The sequence below is a fragment of the Palaemon carinicauda genome, chromosome 1 (assembly GCF_036898095.1).
Source record: "Palaemon carinicauda isolate YSFRI2023 chromosome 1, ASM3689809v2, whole genome shotgun sequence".
In the NCBI taxonomy this organism is placed as follows: Eukaryota; Metazoa; Arthropoda; class Malacostraca; order Decapoda; family Palaemonidae; genus Palaemon; species Palaemon carinicauda.
The window spans coordinates 119,074,864-119,099,470 of NC_090725.1; the positions used below are offsets into that span (position 1 = coordinate 119,074,864).

At 40.2% G+C, this 24,607-nt stretch overlaps 1 protein-coding gene across 3 annotated transcripts in view; it reads left to right on the plus strand.

Moving 5' to 3' along the window:
• The window catches only part of LOC137651194 (peroxisomal leader peptide-processing protease), a 318,149-nt gene that overhangs the window by 287,843 nt on the left and 5,699 nt on the right, over positions 1-24,607 (plus strand). Inside the window, exon 9 of one of the 3 annotated variants that reach the window (XM_068384367.1) lies at positions 12,638-12,770. The exons of the other annotated variants lie outside the window; for them this stretch is intronic. Within the exon in view, the coding sequence (XP_068240468.1) occupies positions 12,638-12,645 (8 nt within the window). The 3' untranslated portion in view covers positions 12,646-12,770. Of the gene's footprint in view, positions 1-12,637; positions 12,771-24,607 lie in introns of those variants that run through there. 3 annotated transcript variants of the gene reach the window in all.

Sequence of the window (24,607 nt, forward strand, 5' to 3'; positions counted from 1 at the left end):
AATTCCTTTTAAGATTCACTGTATTTATATTCTGTTGATGCTTTTAACTACAGTATTTCATAAACAGTAAAAATCCTGCTGACATTTTTTTAATTCTTTTTCAGTATTCATTTGTGGTGTTATGTTATTTCTTTTTCTTTGTTGTTTCATTGTTATATAACCATTTTCCATTTTGTACATTTTCTTATCTTTCTTTCTTGTCAAGATATGGAGTCCTTTAGTTCTGTGCCTTTTTCATTATAGCTTTGGGATTCTGATCTCTTATAAATACTTTTATCTTTTAGTTTGTGTATTCATCCTAAGTTGAGAGAGAGAGAGAGAGAGAGAGAGAGAGAGAGAGAGAGAGAGAGAGAGAGAGAGAGAGAGAGAGATAATGGCATGACTAGTAATTTGGCCTTCGTGTTCCATATTGGTGTCATTTTTATCTTGAACTTCGAAGTTTCATCAGAATACTCTGTTTTAAACGTTAAGTATTTAGTTATTGTCACTTTATCAATAAATCTCACGACTCGACTTGACTGAGGTATTCTGGTTCAAGATGTTTTATTCTATATATTCTATCTAAGAAATCAGGTAGTTCTGTGATATTGATTATTGGTCTCTCTCTCTCTCTCTCTCTCTCTCTCTCTCTCTCTCTCTCTCTCTCTCTCTCTCTCTCTCTCTCTCTCTCATAACTTTTAATATGTACTTGGACAAATATTTTTTTTCTGTTATTATCGTTATTATTATTGCTATTATCATAAATATTATACCTCTATTGAATTCTTTACTTTGGGATCAAGGAAAATCGCATTTGAAAAATACTGTAACGATTAGAAGTCTGAGGAGGCAACGGAAATAAACACCCCACCCCCAAAGCCCCTTACTGGAGAAGGCTATGGGGATGGGGCGGCCGGAAGGAAGGCTTTTATTGGAGAACTTTTCTAATCCCATTAATATGCAGTATACCAAATGTACCACATGGGTAGAATTAACTTTTAGAATATTGTTATTGATAAAAGAAAAATAATCAATATGATTTGTGTTTTAATGGAAGAGAGAGACTATATATGTGCATAAGCCCTAAATGTTAAGAAGTTTTCTTTCAAAAAGACACCGTCACTGTTAACCAAGAAAAAGTGATATGGAGTTCAAAGGAGTGCAGCCAAGTGTGGGCGAGTCTTCCATCACCAACTCTGCTCAATTCATCTAATCAGTGTCTGACAACATGAAAGAAAGGCTATTCAGAATGACAGTAAACAGTTCACAGGCCAGTGTCACAACCAACAGAAAAGAGACATAGGACACGCTCATCAATCAAATAGCAATCCTCAACCATAACAGCTAGGACCACGATACCTTTGCTTTGGAGTATAGGAGATTGAAGTTTTTGAGTTAGGTCTTACATTTGAATAAAAATAAGCCCTACCCTAAACTGAAATAGTTGATCGTTAGCTATAAATGCTGTTTTACATTTACTGTCTTCCTGAATGGGTATTTGATAGTATCCGGACTTTAAATCAATAGTTGTAAAATATTTACTATCCCATATTTTCACAAGTAATTCTTCGATCGAGGGCAATGGAAATGCATGATCCTTAGTGACTGCATTCAACTTCCTATAATCAACGCACAATCTTACCGAGCCATCCTTTTTCCTAACAGCTACAATTGGAGAAGCCCAGGGGGATTCACTCTCCTCGATTATCCCTTGTTCCCATAATATATTAATTTCCCTTTCTATCTCTCCCTGGAAGTGAATGGGTACCTTATAAGGCCTTGACCTGATCGGCTCCGCCTGCCCAGTTTCAATGCTAAAGGGAAATCGATCAATCCTCCTGGGTGGCTCATCTCCAATTACAATTACATCGGAATAATTATTAACAATATCACTAACTACAGGTTGATATTCTGACAGACAGTTTTCGAGCTTGCATAATCAAGTTCTGAGTGCGTTCGTCTGTGCAGGCTGGAGTTGTGGCTCCCAAGATCCCATTATTAGCAATTTCACATAACTCTAATTCACACATAGAATCCCTTCCTAACACAACTCTTTTATTTGACAAAGTAACTATCGTTATATCAGCTCTGTTCTCTTTTATTTCTAATATGCCCTCTAAGACTACATGTGCCCTATTGTCATGGGGTTTAACAACGATCTTGGTTCCTTCCTGAAGAGGCTGACACGGGGTCACTGATATGCTCATAAGTGTCTGGGGAGACAACACTTCTCTCTCAGGTGCAGTTGTTACCTTACTTCGTCTCTCCGTGCCTGCACAAGCACTTACTCTCCCATGACTTTCTATCGGCAAAATGCACCCTCCTGCTTTTACTGTTATTGTATCTTTTTCCCCAAAAATGCATAATTGATTACTACTGATAAAATCAATTCATAATATAGCCTCGATTCCTGGAATTCCCAAGGTGGGCAAGACAAAAAATTATGTGTAAACTTCACAGATCCTACCTTAAAGTTGACGATTGTTGTATGGCTTGCGCGTTGTTTATTTCCTCCTGTCATTTCGAGGATGATGGATGCCGCTGACTGTAGTGGGTTTGAGGAGAAGAATCTTTTTTCAATCAGTGAAACGCTAGCTCCTGTGTCGATCAGCGCTCGAATGGATTTATCTGGTATGTCAATCCTAACTGCTAACATTCCTAGCTGCTCATTAGGATATATGGGGCACGGGCCGTCGACGTCGTTTGCAACGCTGCAGTCCCCTGGTCCTCTACCTAGTGCTGCAGGGATGAGGTCGGGGTTACCAATGGAGATCCCAGTGCCTGCTCTACCGAGTCCATCGTAGTCACTCCCATCGCTGCCTCGGCTGCTGCTTCTGATGTCATGCGGGGGGTATCGGTCTCCCTCGTCTCCCCCTTCCTTTGTTTCCTTTTCCTCGGATGTTGGGCGGTGGGTGGTGTGTGTGCCACAGCCTGCCCGCCCTCGGCGTATTTTGCTGGGCACTCTTGAGATAGACGACTGTAGGTCTGACAAGTGTAACAGCTGGGGGATCCTTGGGTGGGGCACTCCACTCGTTGGTGCCCCTCTCCCCCACACTGCCAACATCTGAAGACTCTTCTCACCTGCTGACTGCGAGTGTCAAAACTAGGAACGAATTCACTTTTCCGAATTTTGGGTTTGTAATTTTCTTTCATGTCCCCCTTTCTTGCATCGGGTAAGGCATATTTCTCTATTAAACGTCATTTTATTTCAGCATAACTTCTTAAAGTGTCTTGTGGCCAACACATTATCTCCATTGCTGGATCATCTTTCGGCAACATGATTACCTGAATAGTTTTTTGTCTTTCAGACCACCCATAGGTGGCTACTTCAAAGTCTCCCAAAAACACTTTGATCGATTGAAACCCTTCGTTATGCCGTTGATCATCAAAAGTCTAACACTTGCCTGGATTTCTGGCAACTTCGAACTACGATTTGCGTATCTTCACTTGGCTGTGCATGTGTGCTTTAACTTGTGTGCGTTTGGACTTTGTTCTTGTATGTCGGATATGCTGTGGTTGCGCGCTGCTGCTCTTCTCGTTCAACCAAGAATCTGTTCATTAAGTCAGCTAGGTTACCTAACCTATTTTCTAAGTCCTTTGTTCGCAGTTCCTGTTTATATTCTTCATTGTTATCACTATAACCCACTGCTCCTTCGTTTTCATCTCCCGCAGCAGCAGCGTCTGCTATGTTAGTCCTTGTGTATCTAGGCATCTTGAACTTTTATTTTACCGGCTCGAAGAACAACTTCGCTCACATCATGCACAAACAGACGTATTTCTACACCTGACACCAATATGTCCTATGCTAATGGATAATGAGACATCGGAACATGGTTTTTTTCACTTTATAACATAAAGGTTCATGAATACACTGTGTACACCCGATACTCTCAGGTGAGTACCTTGTCTACTGACTGCTCAATTGGTCCTGACTAACTCTCACAAGCAAGATGCACTCTTGCTCTCTCAACATGCTGAATTGTAAGGTTTTGAGGAATTCTCCACTGTGATTGAAATATAGTCACATTATGATTCTAGGGACACGTCACATATAACAGAGTTCAGTGATCGCGCCCTCTAATCCACGACACCCATAGTACTCTCAAATGGCTCGTTCAATTCACCACACAAAACATTTATTTTGCATACAAGGATTAGGACATATGTATATATATATATATATATATATATATATATATATATATATATATATATATATATATATATATATTTATATACATATATATGTATGTATATGTGTATATATATATATATATATATATATATATATATATATATATATATACCATATGTAAATTATATATATGTATATAATATATATATATATATATATATATATATATATATATATATGTATATATATATATATATATATTGTGTGGAGAATTATTTTTATAATTAAGTGTTTGAGTGTGAACTTAGTCCAGGAAAGTCTCCTTACGTCAGTTACACGAAGATCAACAGGTGAGGATGATGAGCACTTACACTCGGGGCACAAACACCTTGCTAATAACTTTACTGCCGCAGTTCCCTAACCGTCACTCTTAAATACTAAAGGGGGAAATTTTACACTGTCCAGAGGCCGAGAACTCCACACGTGAAAATAAAAGTAATGTATGGCCTACTCTAGCTTTGTCAGGTCTATAGTCATCTTGCACTCTCAGGCTTTGTCTTGGCCCCGTCCCAGTGACCCCAGTGAGATGCTTGGCAGGAATCATACGTTATGATTAGAGACAATAAAAAAAATGGCAGCAGTGATGTAAAGTTTAAAAGTTTAAAGATATAGATCTTTACCTTCAAAGCAGATATTCAATAATAAGTGCTTGCTAACACACCCTTTTTCAAGTTATTTACTCCTTTTCAAATATCGGGTATTCTGTCCCTTGATTAAATATTCATAATAGGCTCATTGAAATAAATGAGGGAGTAAAAATACGATGGATGTTTAATTAACCTAATATTGATTTATTATACAAAGTTACATTAAAAGAAAACGGACATCTTAACTAAAACTAAAGGTATCAAAACAAAATGTGAAGCAATAAAAAGCAATTCAAAATGATAAAAATGGTTGCTTAGACACGTGGTCTTCTGCAATGATCAATAATCAAAATTGTGTTGGACATGTGGCCCATGTGACCCAGAGACTGTGCTAGTCTCAAAAGCAAAAAATGATATCGAAAAAAATATATACACACAATCCCACCGCACACAGTTCGAAATATGTAATAGCCAGATAACTATTTAATTAAGTTAAAAGTTATTCTAAACTAAAAAAAATGGGGAAATAACTAAGTGGCCACTTTTGTTACCAGGACTCCTTGGAAGACAGTCCATGGAAGACAGTCCTGGTCCTAAAATAAATGTTGACCGGATTGTCGCACTCTTCACTGGCTCACCCCAAAGAATCTTCACTTTGGCACTAATGGTTTACCAGGCTCTTCTTCTTCTTCTCTCTCTCCGACCGGCAGGACTCCTCTGTGAGTCGAGTTTTGGGAAGGGAGTGTGGTAAGCCAGAGGTGCACGGATTCAATCACTGGCCAGTCGGCCAAGTAGGTCAGACAGCTACAACTGCTTCCGTACGAATGGGGTTTGGTTAGTGTTGGGAGGGATCACCTCGCTTCACCTTTCCAGACAGGTGAGGGTCATGATGCGCAAGGTAACCCAGTTGAGGTGCCATCTCGATTTTAGGACTGGACAATATTGTTGCAAGGAGTGCATAGGAGGCAGAATTTTGTACTAAATACTCAGAGAAATCTTGCTGCTCTAAGGAAGTTTATATATAAAATAATCCTACCTATTCTGGCTTGCTAAAAATTAATAGTTAAAATGAGAATTAGCAATGGGCTGGTGCAATGGGCATACGAGTACATCTTAAAATTAACAAACCTTAATTGGTATTGAGAAATGAATTGATGCATTCAATTCAGCAGTATTGAGATTACTGTATATTTAAAAATCAGTTTTATATTTTATCTCGACCCAAGTAGTTTAAGGAAAGGACCAACATACGCCGGGATAATGCCTTTGTTGTGCATATCTACGCTGTGACGTCACAAGCATGGCATGCGCTACTGTCAACAAATTTAGTAGATTTAAAATAGTTCTTCCGATGTTTCGGTAAAGAAAACTTAATATAGGAGAGAACGTTTAAGGGGTAGCTACAGTATTATTATGAGAGAGCCAAAAATACAAAAGGAAGAAGAATAGTGAAGAAAAATTTTTCACCCCCTGGGGATAAAAGGGAGAAAAAAGGGAAAGGGGTTAGTTCCGGCAACTGTGATTCAACTACTGGTTAGTATGCGTGAGATAAACTTACTGGATGAAGGAGGAGTGAAGTTGTTCTTCACATCAACGTCCGTGTAAAGTTAACAAAACGCTGCTAGCATTAATTAAAATCAATTGAGCTAAAGTTCGGCACGAATGTGTATTTGGGGGAAAACTAATCCCGCAGGCAATGCTTCACGGAAGCGTTAAGATAGGTAAATGATCAGTGTTAACTTTAAACGTACAATGCAATGGTAATGAAATGATTAAAAGTACTCAATTCTTCCCACCCTAAGAGTACTGATAGAGCAGACAAAACGTAAGCTAATAACGGTCGAATTCAGCAACAAGTCCGGCCAATGACATTCAAAATTTTAGGAGGGGGGGGGGATCCCAATCCAAGTCTGACACCCAACATTTTACGTAAAATGTTTTTACAAATTAAGTGACTGGCGTGATGAAAGTTTTGTATTCGTCGAGTGACAAAAGGAGAAAAGTTACTTCCTTCTCGGCGTTAAAATGTGAAAAATCATCTGACTATAGTTTGAATGATAAACCGAGACAAACTAGGTCCATGGGGACATCGTATTTCTGCCTGCGAAAGTCTTGGATGTCATCTTTAAGGGAAACGTTGGAAAAGGGAACATTAAAAATAAAAGTTATGTCCAGCACGAGCTGAAGGATGTCAGGGGGATTGTAGCAACATGACAAATTGTCAAGGTAAAAGTCAAATTGACGCTTAGAAGTTGAAGCAAGGGATTGACTGAAAAAATGCTGCTGAATGACTTGGCAAAAATAATAAAAGTTTAAAGTTACGCCATATAAAACTGAATAAAAATAATGAATGACGTTCATGTCACCGTTATCCTCAAGCAATGTGAATTGTAAACAGGCTCTAAGCTCTGGTATTAGGTATACATGTGTGACCTACGCTAAATCCGCCATCAGTGCAAAAGGTTCCTTTCTGACTACTAAAGTCTTAAGGTTGCGTTCACGTAGCTCGTTCTGAGAGCGGGTTTCAGATTCTGACGTGGATATTTCAGCGTCAACACGTGTTGGAGCGGAAGTTACGGGCTTAAAGATAGGACAATCAGGCAACGTGAGCACTGGTCCGTGGGATGGTACGAGTTTAATGATTGACTCTACCGGTACAGGCCTCTGCTGGCCTTCACGCACGCAGTTAGGTTGAGTGGTATTTGCGCTACCGCTAGGGGGATCCATGTTGAGACAGTGAACGGCATTTCCTCCGGAACACACTGTCACCGGCGGTAAAGACAAAGGGGGTTGAGGGCGATCAAACGCTGGCGGCTTAAGGTTAGGAGATGAGGACGGAACAGGGGGAGACTGACACAAAATTACTAATCGTATGCTGTGTGGGCAACATAGTATTGAAATGTGACGATTGAACAGGTTGGGGAATTAATGAAAAATTTCGAGCATTGTACTTGACTGCCGAGACATTGGAAGGATCAACTAGGGGACCGTTAATGGCATTTACAAAGGGACGTGTCATTGAAGGTGTTGCCCTCGAAAAAGAACTAGACTGATTAGGTTTAATTATTAAATTAGGATGAGCCATGAGGCTATTGAAAGCAATTTAAATTTAACTTGCGCAGGCAGCAAGCACGGGATACTTTAGTTTGTCAATAGGATGGTCTTAATGACGCCTCCAAAAATTCTTGTAATCGTAAAGTTTATCTCTTACTTCACTGATTTCAGTTTTAAAATGACCCACGGCTTCAGGACCCATGTTATGAAAATCTACAGAAGCAAGAGCATGAAGTGCTAGGTCTGCGTCCTCACAAACAAAGTTGAATGGTAACTCCTGCTCCTTAAGCCTAGCGTTAATCTCCTCGGGGCTGAGTGTTTCCATCTTAGTGGATGGAGGGATGTTAACGTTAAAAGTGAAGTCCGCCATCTTGGATTGACCACGTTTGATGAACGGATTCGTTAAAGCAAAACAAAGGGTAACTGAATTTTCAAAAGAACGTGAAAATGAAACATTACAAATTTACTAGCGTGATGAATTAATATAGAGAGATGCTCATGATGGGAGAAAAATGGCTAAATGACAAACAAATTGTAATTAACAAAATTACTTTGAAATTCAAACTGACCGGGCCTAACAAAGCAGACGATGCTCGGTCATGAGACGTGAAACACTTTTACTAAACAATTATATACGCACGTGGCGATAAATGATTGAATTATATTACTTGAAAGTAAAACATATTAGAATGCGCATGGGCTTGTGAATGCAAAGATTTAGGTTAAAAGTTGAAATTACAGGTCGAGGCTGACACTGTTGTTGTGACAGTATCACAATTACGGGCGCACTGAGGGGACCACTGATCTATTCTAAATGTAGATAGGCGCACGAGGTAACAACTTAATTATTAAAGTGCACTCTCGTAGAGGCTAAACAAAAATGAAATTTCCCTCACGCAGAGGTAAAACAAAAATATCCTCGCTAAAGGACAAAAACTAAGATATCCTTGCTAAAGGACAAAAACCAAGATATCCTCGCTAAAGGACAAAAACTAGAATATCCTCGCTAAAGGACAAAATAAAAAATCTCCTCGCCAAAGGAAATTGAAAGGTACTACACGTACGGTAAACAACAATTACGCACACTTTAGTTTGGGTTGTAAACAAGAATTACGCACCCTTAAGTTTGCGTCGTAAACAAGATCCGCCATCTCGGAACAAACGTGGAATGAAACGGATTAGGTAAAATTAAGTTCTATGTTACTTGTAAGAAGACTTAAAATTATGTTGCGTCAATTCGTTCTGTAGGATAAGGACACGTGCTAGGTTACGGGGAACGTTAGGTTGGAAAGTTTAGGTTAGTTAGGAAGGTAAACGACACAAAGGAAGGTAGACCAAGGTACAAAATGTTACAAATTAGTTGTTAAATTAGCAAAATTAGTTGACAGAACGAGTACACGGTGCTCTAATTGAGCAGTAAACACGGGCGACTGAACAACAAAAACCTTAGTTCAAGCAGTTTAGAACTTTCTGGCTATAAGTGGAACCCGCCACAATATGTGGGTGAACGGATTCGAAACAAAGCTAAGTTCCTATGACAAATTCTAGTCTTCTTGTAGAGAACATTCAAGCAACAAATTAACCTGGCTACGTAGTTCTTTCCTTAAACACGTGGTCGATAAAAAAAGATCATAATGATTACAAATTTCTCTTCCCAATTAAAGTCTGGACATTACACATTCGACAAACTGGCTGGTGCATGTGGGTAAGTGATATAGCGAGTTACTGTATGCTTAATCAAGCTGATTAATTACGTTAATGCTTCACAAGTCAAAGGTAAACGATCCGGTTCAAAGGACCACTCGTGTGGAGAATTATTTTTATAATTAAGTGTTTGAGTGGGAACTTAGTCCAGGAAAGTCTCCCTACATCAGTTACACAAAGATCAGCAGGTGAGGATAATGAGCACTTACACTCGGGGCACAAACACCTTGCTAATAACTTTACTGCCGCAGTTCCCTAACCGTCACTCTTAAATACTAAAGGAGGAAATTTTACTCTGTCCAGAGGCTGGAGAACTCCACACGTGAAAATAAAAGTAATGTATGGCCTACTCTAGCTTTGTCAGGTCTATAGTCATCTTGCACTCCCAGGCTCTGTTTCGGCTCCGTCTCAGTGACCCCAGTGAGATGCTGGACAGGAATCTTACATTAATGTAATTAGAGACAATAAAAAAAATGGGAGCAGTGATGTAAAGTAAAGTTTAAAAGTTTAAAGATATGGATCTTTACTTTCGAAGCAGATATTCAATAATAAGTCACTCGCTAACACACCCTTTTTCAAGTTACTTACTCCTTTCAAATATCGGGTATTCTGTCCCTTGGTCAAATATTCATAATAGGCTCATTGAAATAAATGAGGGAGTAAAAATACGAAGGAAGTTTAATTAACCTAATATTGATGTATTATACAAAATTACATTAAAAGAAAACGGACTTCTTAACAAAAAATAAAGGTATCAAAACAAAATGTGAAGTAATAAAAAGCAATTCAAAATAATAAAAATGGTTGCTTAGACACGTGGTCTTCTGCAATGATCAATAATCAAAATTGGGTTGGACACGTGGCCCATGTAACCCAGAGACTGTGCTAGTCTCAAAAGCAAAAAATGATATGGAAAAAAATATATACACACAATCCCACGGCACTCAGTCCGAAATATGTAATAGCCAGATAACTTGATTAAGTTAAAAGTTAATCTAAACTAAAAAATGAGGGAATAACTAAGTGGCCACTTTTGTTACCGGCACTCCTTGGAAGACAGTCCTTGGAAGACAGTCCTGGTCCTAAAATGGCTGTTGATCGGATCGTTGCACTGTTCACTGGCTCACCCCAAGAATCTTCACTTTGGCACTAATGGTTTACCAGGCTCTTCTTCTCTATCTCTCCGACCGGTAAGACTCCTCTGTGAGTTGAGTTTTGGGGAAGGGGGGGGGGGGGCGGTGAGCCAGAGGTGCATGGATTCACTCACTGCCCAGTCTGCCAAGTAGGTCAGACAGCCACAACTGCTTCCGTACGAATGAGGTTTGGTTAGTGTTGGGAGGGATCACCTCGCTTCACCTTTCCAGACAGGTGAGGGTCATGATGCGCAAGGTAACCCAGTTGAGGTGCCATCTCGATTTTAGGACTGGACAATATTGTTGCAAGGAGTGCATAGGAGGCAGAATTTTGTACTAAATACTCAGAGAAATCTTGCTGCTCTAAGGAAGTTTATATATACAATAATCCTACCTATTCTGGCTTGCTAAAAATTAATAGTTAAAATGAGAATTAGCAATGGGCTGGTGCAATGGGCATACGAGTACATCTTAAAATTAACAAACCTTAATTGGTATTGAGAAATGAATTGATGCATTCAATTCAGCAGTATTGAGATTACTGTATATTTAAAAATCAGTTTTATATTTTATCTCGACCCAAGTAATTTAAGGAAAGGACCAACATACGCCGGGATAATGCCTTTGTTGTGCATAGCTACACTGTGACGTCACGAGCATGGCGTGCGCTACTGTGAACAGATTTAGTAGATTTAAAATAGTTCTTCCGATGTATCGGTAAAGAAAACTTAATGTAGGAGAGGACGTTTAAGGGGTAGCTACAGTATTATTAGGAGAGAGCCAAAAATACAAAAGGAAGAAGAAGAGTGAAGAAAAAAAACTTCACACACTTAAAAACAAACCAGGTCAGTTACAGTTGGTCAGCAATCAAAATCGAAATTCCAAAGGAGGAATTACGGCCTGGAAAACAAAAATGAAAAATAAAACACTTACAGACATTTTTAGCTAACTAAAGTGTCTCACTATAATAAAAAATAAATGATAAACTGATTCTATCAGTCACAACCATGCCAAGCAAAAATAAACAAAAATGTACTTACTGATGAAATAAATAATCACCCCCAAAGGTGGTAAGTAAAATAATCATAATAATAATAATGATAATAATAATAATTATAATAATAATTGTCGTAAATTTTTCTCCGACTTATTGAAATTAATGATTCTAGGCCCGATGGAATGGGCCGATGACAAGACCTTGAAGAGGTTTGCCTTCCAAAACTATTCAGGATTCAATCAAATATGATCATAATTTTAAGTTTATTACAAAATTAATCATTTGATGAAGAAAAAACACACACAATAACACTTTAGGCGAATTGAAAGTTATATGTATCACCCTTAGGGGGTCTGCAACATGTGCTCATGAAACACAGAGTCCACGTTGGACTAGATAAGACTAAGTTTCGAAAGGATAACAACAAATCTATGGTAAATCACATACCAAAGCCTACAGGCGTTATCCAAAGCATAAAACTAATCCCCAGTCCCAGGGATGACAATTTTACAGATCGATACAAATTTACATACACAGACTCACAAAGGAACCGACCTGGTATCGCGGTAGCTAGGAGCCGGAGACGGAGAGACTAACAATATAGTAACACTTACTGGGTTGGATCTTTAGGCAGGAATGAACGAGCGTCGTGCTGGACAGCTCCGAGGAAAACTATGGTCTCCCGCGCTAACTAAAGTGTCCTTGTGAGATGCGTGGGAATTCTTACATTATTTATTCAATAAGGGGTTTGATAAAGTTTCTTTATCGACCACAAGACAGAGAAACAGTCAAAATCTTATGTCAGATCAAAGGGTAAACTTAATATTTCGGCTGAAGGCCATAATTTTCCATAATTCAACAAACTAGAGTCCTTGGCTCTAAACATATACATCAATATTTTTGCCATGGTAAAACAATACAATATCATTTTCGTAATTTGTAAATAATAAAAACTTCGTCTCTCTGACACCCGCTCCTTCCCCTCCAGGTGGTTGAAATTTATGCCATAATACCGTCAAGTATTGGACAGCACTCTTTCGTAGAAACGCCCGCGAGATCTTCCAGTCCTACCCTAATTTAACGCAACGTTCGTGGAGTTAAATGGCGGGGATTTCGTGGCGTGATTTTCACCAGTTTATTAAATCTGCCCGATGTTCTGGGCGGATAGCAAGACCTTGAAGAGGTAAGACTCCCAAAACCTTCCAGGAATCAACAAGATACAGCTATATTTTAACAAGTTTATTACAAAAATAATTATTTAATACGAGGGAAATACATAATCAAACATTTACTCGACATACAAAAGAGACACTTGACTAAATAACTTCATGCGTTGCTGAAAAAAACCAAGTCCGCACCGGACTCAAAATTAAACAAAATTAATTAATATTTTAATAAGTTGCCTCGATAAACGACATACCAAGGCTTTTTCACGTAATTTACAAGACAGCACTGATCCCCAATCACAAGGATCGACTAAATATACATGGATACAAATCTTACAAAACACTTGTAAAACCTATAGGGAAACCGACCTGGGTACAATAGGGGGGGGGGAGAGTACAATTAATGACTTACTTCTGCTGAGGACGTTGGACAAAAGAGGCAGAGCTGAGCTCTGCAGCCCTGACGACACCTTGTTTCCCGCCTTTTTTCTGATTTTAAATTTCTACATAGGATATTTTCGTCATGGTACAATAAAATGACATTAAATTTCTGAATCACAAATTACAAATGCTCGATTTCTTTAACCTCAGCGCCTTCCCTACCAGGCGGTTGCTCTCTAGGTTCTAAAACAGTCTCGTCTCAAACCACAGTCATTCGACTTAACGCCCGCGAGTTCTCTCAACCTTCCCTCCAATTTAACGTAACGTTGGTGGAGTTAAATGGCGGGATTTTCGAGTGATCAGTTCGAAAATTCCCGACATCCTCCACACCCCAAAATAAAGGAGCGATGAAACGTCGGTCAATTGGGCAAGGTTGGACCCGGGGTGGGGGGAGTAACTTACTCCAAGACTCTGTTAGGCTCGCTGCGTAGCGCTCCGCAACGACTCGAACAGAGTATACACAATGTACAACATACAGCAATGTTATCCCGGGGCAATGAACTCTTACAGGTGTACACAAAATAATAATCCAAATGTACCTATACAACAGCTCAAATTAGGCAATGGGCCTAAGACAATCATAAGGTTGCAAATTAGCAATTGAAATGTACTCGTGAATAATACATATAAGGAGTCAAATGGAATGGCAATTAGGCAATGGGCCTAAGACAAATCAGCTTGTCATTCGTGTATGAAAACAGCAGAAAATAGCAGTAATGTACACATACATAATACAGACAATTCAAATGGCAAAGCAAGTAGGCAATGGGCCTAAGACAAATCAAGAAATAGCAATGGAAATGCATACATAACAATTCAAGTGTAAAGGCAATTAGGCAATGGGCCTAAGACAATCAGAAAATAGCAAAAAATAGCAATGGAAATGCATACATAACAATTCAACTGTAAAGGCAATTAGGCAATGGGCCTAAGACAATCAGAAAATAGCAAAAAATAGCAATGGAAATGCATACATAACAGTTCAAATATAAAGGCATTTAGGCAATGGGCCTAATACAATCAGAAAATGGCAATTGAAATGTATTCACACAATACCTAAGTCAATCTGCCTTTACTCACATTAATCGATACTTTTATAGCGCTGCTACATACAGGCTATTACTTGATGGAGTACAAGAGGGAGGGGGCTGGTTCTGTGAAACGCTCGGTCTGTAAGCACGAGAGACCATCCCGTCCCCGTTCTCCACGCCCTACGCACTTCCAACCTCTGCAGATTCATGCACACCTTACAATCTGTTCCTTCACCCTCCCTACCTTCCAGATAGGACACTCCCCTTTTTCATTCACTGTTTGCAGCTACGCCTTATATATCGTCACTTTTCAGCAGACAGTCCATCAGTTCTCGCTGCTTCGCGGCAGCCCTTCTCAATGGGCGTGCAGAACGTCCTTGTGCGTTCGTCTGCTCTGATTCTGTTTCATTTTCACTTCTCTCACTAACTGCATAGTTCTCACCTTCATCGTCGTTGGCGACCGTTCCTGTGGCTGGTTGTTGAGTTGTCGTAGCTGGTGCCATATCCTGGTTATCCCCAGACGTCTCCACGATCCCTGGCATTCCTGCTGTCGAACTGTACGCGCCCTCTTCTCCGTCATCGCCGTCGTCGTCTTCTCCTCCTTCATCATCCTCAGAGGGGCTGACAGCACGCAGTGACTCGACACCCTCGAACAACACTTTGGCTGAACGCACGACTCCGTCGTCGTCAGGATACGTCTCCACGACACGTCCAAGAGGCCACGTAGCTCTTTTCTTATTCTCTTGTTTAACTAGCACGATGTCTCCGGGGTGCAGCTTGGAGGGTTCCCCGGACCGACAGTCGTGCCGGGCTCTCAAGGCACTCAAGTATTCTCTTCTCCACCGTTCTCTAAAGGCTTTTAAGGAATCTGTCAGTCTTAGGTAGCGATCACGTAGCCTCCGAGCGGTGAAGGTCGCGTTGAAATGGTTGTCCGGCAAGATCGGTGCCATGAGGTGGACTTGGTGTCCTCTTAGCAAATGGGAGGGGGTGAGGACTTCGTCCTTGCGCTCGTCGCCGCTGTACATAAGCGGCCGATTGTTCACCACTGCTTCTGCTTCTTTCACGAGGGTTAGTACGTGGGCGTCCGGCAGGTACTTCTTTCCGAGGGCTATCTGGAGGGTCCGTTTCGTTACCCCTATCAAACGCTCGAAGAACCCACATTTCCAAGGTGCACGGGGCGTCTGAAACCGCCACTTTATGCCAGTTTTCCTCAAGAACTGCTGGACTTCATCTTCTTCGTAGAGTCCTTGAAGGAGGTGGCTGGCAGTTTTGAAAGTCTGATGGTTATCGGACATGATGAGCTGCGGGGCACCATGGGTGGCACTAAACCGTCTTAGTGCTAACACGAATTCTTCCGCTTCCAGGGAGGGACAAAAGTCAAGGTACACGGCTCTGCTAGCCATGCATGTTATGATGAGTATGTAGCCCGGCCGCGTTTCGGTCTGTATGGCTGCTGTGTGGTCCACTCCGACTGCTGTGAAGGGTGTTGTGAGAGTGATCCTTTCCTTTGGTAGGGGGGGCCGGTGGTGGCTGTCTCGTGAGAGGTTGGAAGGCCAGGATACATTCGGGACATTGTCGCACGGTTCGCTTCGCAATGGAACGTAGACCCGCCACCCAACATTTCTGTTGAAAGATACCCATTAGAGTATTCACCCCACAATGCAAATGTAACCGATGTAAATAATTTAAATACATCCTGACTAAATGCCCTTTGGCTGGCAAGAGAATTAACTGATCAGTTTCTTCTACTTGGGACACTTGTCCCCTAGTGCAAATGAGACTATCTATTAAGACTAGATTCAATTGTCTGACAAAATTAGCAACTTCACGAGGGGGTCTGACTCCGCCCTCTAAGTAGGCATAAACGGTAGGCAAATAATGTTTTTGCTCTAATTGGACAACAATATTGAACGGATGCCGTTCTATCTTTGTAAACCTTTTGATTACTTCTACAACTCTCAACAAGAATTGGAAATCTACTTCCCTTTGCAGAATTTCCCATATCTCGCCTGGAGGGGAAGGATTCATTTCCTCTCTTAATTCCTGCACCGCCGCGACTGTTGCCTTTTCCTGGGTTGGATCTTCTTCCTTGTCAGGAACAGGCTTTCCCGTGGTCCTGAGGAATTCTGGACCGCTCCTCCACAGGGAGTTATCTAGCAGTTGTTGCGTCGTTGCACCTCTGGACAGGATATCAGCAGGGTTCTGTTTACTGGGGACATGCATCAAACTCAAATGACAAACCTGCTGAAGAAAAACAATCTCCGCTACTCGGTTAGATATAAAAACATTCTTGTGGTCCTTGGCCTCGGGAGATGGTACCCATGCCAAAGTGACCTTACTGTCCGTCCATATGACTACCTCTCGAGGTTCTATCAGCTCTTTGAGGGTTTTAGCTAATCTGCTGCCTAGCAACAATGCTAGCAGTTCTAGCTTTGGAATTGTCAATTTGTTCATTCCCTTCCGAGTGATCGTAATTTTACTGGTGATTATGTTCACTTGATTGCAATCGTCCCTGGTATATGCTACTGAGCCGTATGCCTTACTGCAGGCATCGGTGAATATATGGAGTTCTAAACCTTTCTTACCTATTGTTCTTGGAAAAGTGATTTCGCTCACGGCTTTCAAATCACTCAACAACTCACTCGCTTCTCTAGCCTTTTCTCCTTTCAACACATCATCCCAACTCACGTCATTCTCCCATAGTTGTTGGAGGAAAAGTTTTCCTCTTACAAACAATGGGCTTATCAAACCTATCGGATCGTAAATTGAGACTAACAGGGAAAGTACCCTATGCTTCATAGGCACCCATCCCTCCCCCAACTCACAGATCTTCTTACTTTCTTTCACACACAATCGGTCCACGTCTCGGGTCCATCGCAACCCAAGCACGTTCACACTCACACGCTCTCTCCATTCTTTCTTGCTATCAAAGGCCAAGTGATTGGATGCCCATCCTTCTAAAGGCATATCCGCCCCTGTTAAGATGTTATTAACAGACTCATGCTCCTGCTTCATGCTCTCCAGATTCTCGAAAGTGGCTAGATAATTATCGACATAAAAAGACTTTACCAAATCTGGCCTACCTTCCCCTTTAAAATGATAATTTAACACTTGTTGTAACAAAAATGGACTTGCCATGATGCCGAACACCACGACTCTAAAGGCGAAGGTAAGCGCTCGACCTGCTGCCTCGCGCCACAGAAATCGTGTGTATTTGGCATCACGAGGATCCAACAAGACATGATGGAAGGCTTTGCTGATATCAGCTAACATGGCATATCTGTTCAACCTAAACCTTATGATTAAGTGATATGCTAGTTCCACTAGATTGGGGCTAGGCAATAGGCACTCATTCAAGGACTTACCACCTTTCGATTTCGCGGAAGCATTGAACACAATTCTAAGGGGGGTGGTGCGGCTTTCGTTCCTGATTCCAAAGTGCGGCATATAATAACCTTCAACCTTAGGTTCTTTTACTTCAGATATGAAACCCGCTTCAATATATTTGTCTATCACTCCCTGGTATTGTTCGAAATATTCCCTATCCTTCCTAAATTTAGTTTGCAACGACTCTAACTGTGCCATAGCGTTTCTATAGTTTGTATATGGCCTAGCATCCGATCCGAATGGTAGGCTAACCTGATATCCCTCAGGTTTTTTCACAACACTTCGCGATACCTTTCGCACGGCTTCCGCCTCGCGCACGGTGTATTGCTCAGATGGGGCGATGCCAACACGGTCCAAACGCCACCATTCATCTACATCAAACTGATATGGTTCGTTCATGATTTTGCACACTCTGAGCGTTCTTACTTGTTCAACTTTTTCCCCTTGGAATAGCCACTGTGGCACCTTCCCGTATGGGGACATACCATTATGAGTCAAGAAAAGATTTATCCCATCCACTTTCTCAACACCTATAATAAAATAGCTAAAATAATCAGCCCCTACTAATATGTGTACGTTTTTCATGGTATCTGATTGGTTTGCTGGATCGGCTAACGTGACTCCCTTGCTCAACAGATGCTGTCTGACCTTTACATAACCAGCGTTATGTATCGGGACGTCCACGTGTTCGTGTGCCACTAACTTCATCCTCACTGATCTTTTTCCCATCTCAACCCTACAACTCACTACATTGTACTGTCCACTTATTTCCGCGGAGCCGAATGGAGCTATATTCAATGACACTTGCCCTACCACCGGTAGGCCTAATTGACTCGCGATTTTCGCTGATATGAAGCTTCTTTGTCTCCCGGAGTCAAGGAATAGGCGGACTCGCTCGATACCTTGTTTTCGATATATGTCTGCCATTGGGGTTGGCAAGAGGATACATGGGAGGTCTACATCAGATTTCTGTGCAATCTTTGCACTTTTGCATGGTTTAGATTCTACTTTAACTTTGGATGGACGGGGGGCAGTTTCGTGCTGTGTAGGCGTCGCATTTACTACGGGGCGGGACGTTGTTAATTGACTATTGCTATTATGGGGGTTAGATTGCGGTCGTCTTCCCGCATTGTGATCATCGCAAATTGCGGTGTGGTGTTTGGCATTACAAATTTTACAAGAACTTTGGATGGGACATTTGTCACTACGATGACCTGACTTTGTACAATTAAAGCAAAGGCCCCTTTTAAGCAAAATACGACGTCTGGCAGCTACGTCAGTTACTTGGCGACAGCCGTGAGGCGGGTGCCGTTCGCTACAAAATGGGCAAGAATTATTGTGGACAGGTGTGGATTTCAGTCTAACACTGTTGTCTTTTCTTTTATCATGCTTGAGTTTGTCGCCTCTTTGTGACGCATCGTCTTCGAGCATTCTTATAATGAAATCTATTGCGTCAAAAAACTCATCCAACGTATAATCACATTTTCTCAAATGCTCGACCACTTTCCGATAGAGCTTTCCCTCTGACAATTTTTGATTTATGAGACTCATGACCATGCCCTGGCCTATGTCGTCTTTACTCAACCTTTTAATTTGTTCAATTATAATAGTTAACTCGAAACGGAACCTTTTGAGCTCTACGGGGTCTAGTGACGGCACAAATATGTTAGCTAACTTTCGGTGCAGAATCACGAGCGTCTGATGTACGTTACCATATTGTTTGTCTAGTAGATCTAACGCTAATCTATAGTTCGCGGCGGTTACACTTAAATATTTTACGACTCTAAGCGGCTCCTTGTCCAATGTCCCCAGCAAATAAGTAAATTTAGACACTTCGTCTAAATCCGCTCTTCTATCCACGTGGATTGTGAAGAGCTCACGGTACGATGCGTACTCTTGCACTTCCCCTTCAAACGTGGGGAGAGGCAGCGGCTTCAACCTGGAGAGGTCAACATTCCCCGTTGAAGTGCTTTTCACTTTGTCTATCCTATTATACAGTAGGGTAGAAGTGTGTGTAGCTTCACCTAACGTGTGCCTGATTCGGGCTTCAATACTAGATTCTTGTTTCACGCGCTGGCTTTTGTATAGCTCTCTTAGCTGTCGGACCTCTGCCTGCAACTCCGTTACCAAGTTCTGGTAAACGGACTCAGAGTAGGTCTCTAATAGCGCTCTTTGCGTTTCGCTAAGCAAGTCTGTCACTAGGCCCATCGACGCCTCGATGTGCACGATCGTGGCCACCGCCATTCTGACTACTTTATTTTAATTACGGGAGGTTATTAAAACAAGAAAAGAAGTTATGTCTACGTTATGAAGAGGGGACTCAAGAAAACTAACACGTGGTTGATCGCACACCGAGACGTTGAGGACCTTAATTGTTACGTCTCTCCCTCTCTCTCCTGATCAGCCTCATCAAACGGTTGAGGAAAGCATTGTGAATTGATTGATCAAAGTGGACCCTGTCCCTTAACCTGCCCTCGCGGTAGGCTCTGGAGTTCATCGGCAGGTGTCTCACACCGTACTGATGCCTCTTTGAACAATATTTCGAGACTCTTGCATTGAAGTTTTTTTACCTTACCAACGTACTCTGTTGGATTAACTGCAAATGTGTAGTCAGGTAGATACTCCCTAACCTCCGTGTCACAAATAGCAATGATCCCCGTTATGTTCCTCAATCGTTCGATGAGAACCCTCAAATTATCCCACACAGTTTTGGGGTGTTCATTCGCCAGGTCGTTCCCTCCTAGATATAAAACAACCAAATCGTACCTCTTGTTCCAAAACTCTAACTGATCATTCAAAAAATGATGGACTAGGCCCCCTGCGGTAAATTTCTACCTCGCTGTCTGAACATTGCGGCAGATTTGGGGGAAGCTGACTCTGACCTATTAAAGCTACTCTAAAGCTCATATTCTGTGGAATTCCTTTTTAGCTCTGAGAGACACCTGCTATCCGGTTCGAAGGACCAGTTGTCGTGATTTTCACCAGTTTATTAAATCTGCCCGATGTTCTGGGCGGATAGCAAGACCTTGAAGAGGTAAGACTCCCAAAACCTTCCAGGAATCAACAAGATACAGCTATATTTTAACAAGTTTATTACAAAAATAATTATTTAATACGAGGGAAATACATAATCAAACATTTACTCGACATACAAAAGAGACACTTGACTAAATAACTTCATGCGTTGCTGAAAAAAACTAAGTCCGCACCGGACTCAAAATTAAGCAAAATTAATTAATATTTTAATAAGTTGCCTCGATAAACGACATACCAAGGCTTTTTCACGTAATTTACAAGACAGCACTGATCCCCAATCACAAGGATCGACTAAATATACATGGATACAAATCTTACAAAACACTTGTAAAACCTATAGGGAAACCGACCTGGGTACAATAGGGGGGGGGGGAGAGAGTACAATTAATGACTTACTTCTGCTGAGGACGTTGGACAAAAGAGGCAGAGCTGAGCTCTGCAGCCCTGACGACACCTTGTTTCCCACCTTTTTTCTGATTTTAAATTTCTACATAGGATATTTTCGTCATGGTACAATAAAATGACATTAAATTTCTGAATCATAAATTACAAATGCTCGATTTCTTTAACCTCAGCGCCTTCCCTACCAGGCGGTTGCTCTCTAGGTTCTAAAACAGTCTCGTCTCAAACCACAGTCATTCGACTTAACGCCCGCGAGTTTTCTTAACCTTCCCTCCAATTTAACGTAACGTTGGTGGAGTTAAATGGCGGGATTTTCGAGTGATCAGTTCGAAAATTCCCGACATTTCGAATGATCAGTTCGAAACTCCCGACAATAATAATAATAATAATAATAATAATAATAATAATAATAATAATAATAATAATAATAATAATAATTCAGAGTTCACAAGCACAACTGCTTCTTTCTGCAGTCAATTGTCAATTATAAAGAATTCGACAAAGACATTCATCATTGTCCTAAACTTACAATAGAAATAAAGTAAACAAACAACCTAAATTATATTAAGTCTTTCTCACTACAATCATTATACTCTCTCTCTCTCTCTCTCTCTCTCTCTCTCTCTCTCTCTCTCTCTCTCTCTCTCTCTCTCTCTCTCTCTCTCTCTCTCTAATAATGGGGATGAAACACAAACCATAATAGTAATGAATGCACAGGGTTTAGTCACGAGTAACTCTAAAAGGAAAATAGAGTTCTTAGAAGAACTAACCCAAATTGAAAAAATAGATATATTAAATATAAGTGAAACATGGTATTCCCAAGAGACTGGCAGTGATGACCAGATAAAGGGTTTCCAAACTTATAGATCAGACAGAAAAAATAGGAATCAAGGGGGAACCGCAATATATGGAAGAGACATAAATCAAGGAAAAGTATGTGAAAAATACAGCAACACAGAATGTGAATTGATTGCGGTAGAATATGAATTTGAAAAACTAATGAATATTGTAGTTTACAGACCCCCAAACACTAAGGAGTTTGATATAATAATAGAAAAAATAGATGGTATATGTAGAAACCATAAAGACTGGAATATACTCCTATCCGGAGATTTTAACTTTCCTTTCGTGGATTGGAAAGAACGGATAGAAGAAAGTGGTTGTATGTATACATATAAAAAAGATAGTAATAGTAGCGCAGAAGATAAGAGGCAATTTGAAAAGCTTCAAGATATGCTATTAGAACATAATATTTAACAAATAAACCACATTCCAACAAGAAAGGAAAATGTCCTAGATCTAGTATTTGTGAATGAGGTGAATTATGTTAAAGAAATAATAGTGTATAACACGGGAATTTCAGACCACAATGTCATAGAATTGATAGTTCATTCCAAAGCAAGTGATCACAGAATTAATAAAAACACAAAACTTTGGGAAGGATATGGAAAATATAACTTTTACAGTAAGAATATAAAATGGTCAGAAATAAATGAAGAACTGGATAAAGAATGGAAAAATGTATTTATAAGTGATAATATACAGGTAAATACGGATATACTGTACAAAATACTGGAGAAAATTGTTGAAAAATATGTACCGAAAAAAAACAATAAACAAAAGACGTGCATACCAAGAGACAGAAGGATCTTATTTCAGAAAATTAAAAAGTGGAAGAAAAATCTTGCAAAAGAAAAAAATGTGTGGAAAATGAGGGAAATAAAATGTAAGATAGAAAATGCAGAACAAAAGATTATACAGTCGAAAGAAAATGAAAAAAGGGACTTAGAAGAAAGGACACTTAAAAATATAAAAAGAAACCCCAAAGTACTTTACTCCTATGCAAAAAAGATGAATAAAAGGAGAATAGAAATAGGCCCTCTAAGAATTGAAGGACGGCTAACGAATGAAAAAAAGGAAATATGCAACATATTAGCAGAAAAATATAAGAGTGAGTTCACGCCAAGAATTGCGAATGAGAATAATGAAACAGAAATGAGAGAAGAAAATGTTGAATATCTAACGGATATAGATATTAATGAAGCAGATATTGTCACGGCTATAAACGAAATTAAAAATGGATCGGCAGCCGGACCAGATGGAGTTCCAGCGATTTTGTTAAAAAAAACTGCAAACACTATCGCGAAGCCACTTGCAATACTGCTAAGACAGAGTATAGATATGAGCGAGATATATGTTAAACATAAATTAGCTTATATAACCCCTATCTTCAAAAGTGGATCAAGACTAGAGGCAAGCAATTATAGACCTGTTAGTCTAACATCACATATTATGAAAGTGTATGAGAGGGTAATAAAAAAGAAAATAATGAACCATTTGGTCAAAAATAATTTGTTTAATATGGGTCAACACGGTTTCGTACCTGGAAAAAGTACACAGACCCAACTGATAGCTCACTATGAAAACATATACAATAATATGATATATGAAAAAGACACAGATGTGATCTATCTAGATTTTGCAAAAGCCTTTGACAAGGTAGACCATAACATATTGGAGAAAAAAATGAGAAAGCATAATATTGTGGGAAAGATAGGAAAATGGGTAAAAGAATTCCTGCAAAACAGAAAACAGATAGTGGTTGCAAATGACGAGAAATCAGATGAAGCCCAGGTAATATCTGGTGTGCCCCAAGGTACGGTATTAGCTGCACTGCTATTTGTTATTATGATCTCAGACATAGACTGTGATGTTGAAAACTCCGTAGTGAGAAGTTTCGCCGATGACACAAGAATAAGTAGAGAAATTACTTGTGATGAAGATAGGAACTCACTACAAAGAGATCTAAACAAAATATATGAATGGGCGGAGATAAATAGGATGGTATTTAACTCCGATAAATTTGAATCAATAAATTATGGAAACAGAGAAGGAATGGTGTATGCATACAAGGGACCTAATAATGAGACAATCACAAACAAGGAAGCAATTAAAGACCTTGGTGTAATTTTAAATAGGAATATGTTATGCAACGACCAAATAGCAACACTGTTGGCTAAATGTAAAGCAAAAATGGGAATGTTATTCAGACACTTTAAAACAAGAAAAGCTGAACACATGATTATGCTTTACAAAACTTATGTGCGTAGTACACTCGAGTACTGCAATGTGATATGGTACCCACACTACCAAAAGGATATTGCGCAAATAGAGAGTGTACAAAGGTCCTATACTGCTAGAATAGAAGAAGTTAAGGACCTTGACTACTGGGAAAGACTGCAATTTTTAAAACTATACAGTCTAGAAAGGAGAAGAGAACGCTACATGATAATACAAGCATGGAAGCAAATAGAAGGAATTGCTGAAAACATCATGGAGCTTAAAGTATCAGAAAGAGCAAGCCGAGGTAGATTAATAGTGCCAAAAAGCATTCCAGGTAAACTGAGAAAGGCGCACAGGACATTAATCCACAACGCACCAGCATCGATAATGCAGCGACTATTTAATGTGCTGCCAGCTCATCTAAGAAACATA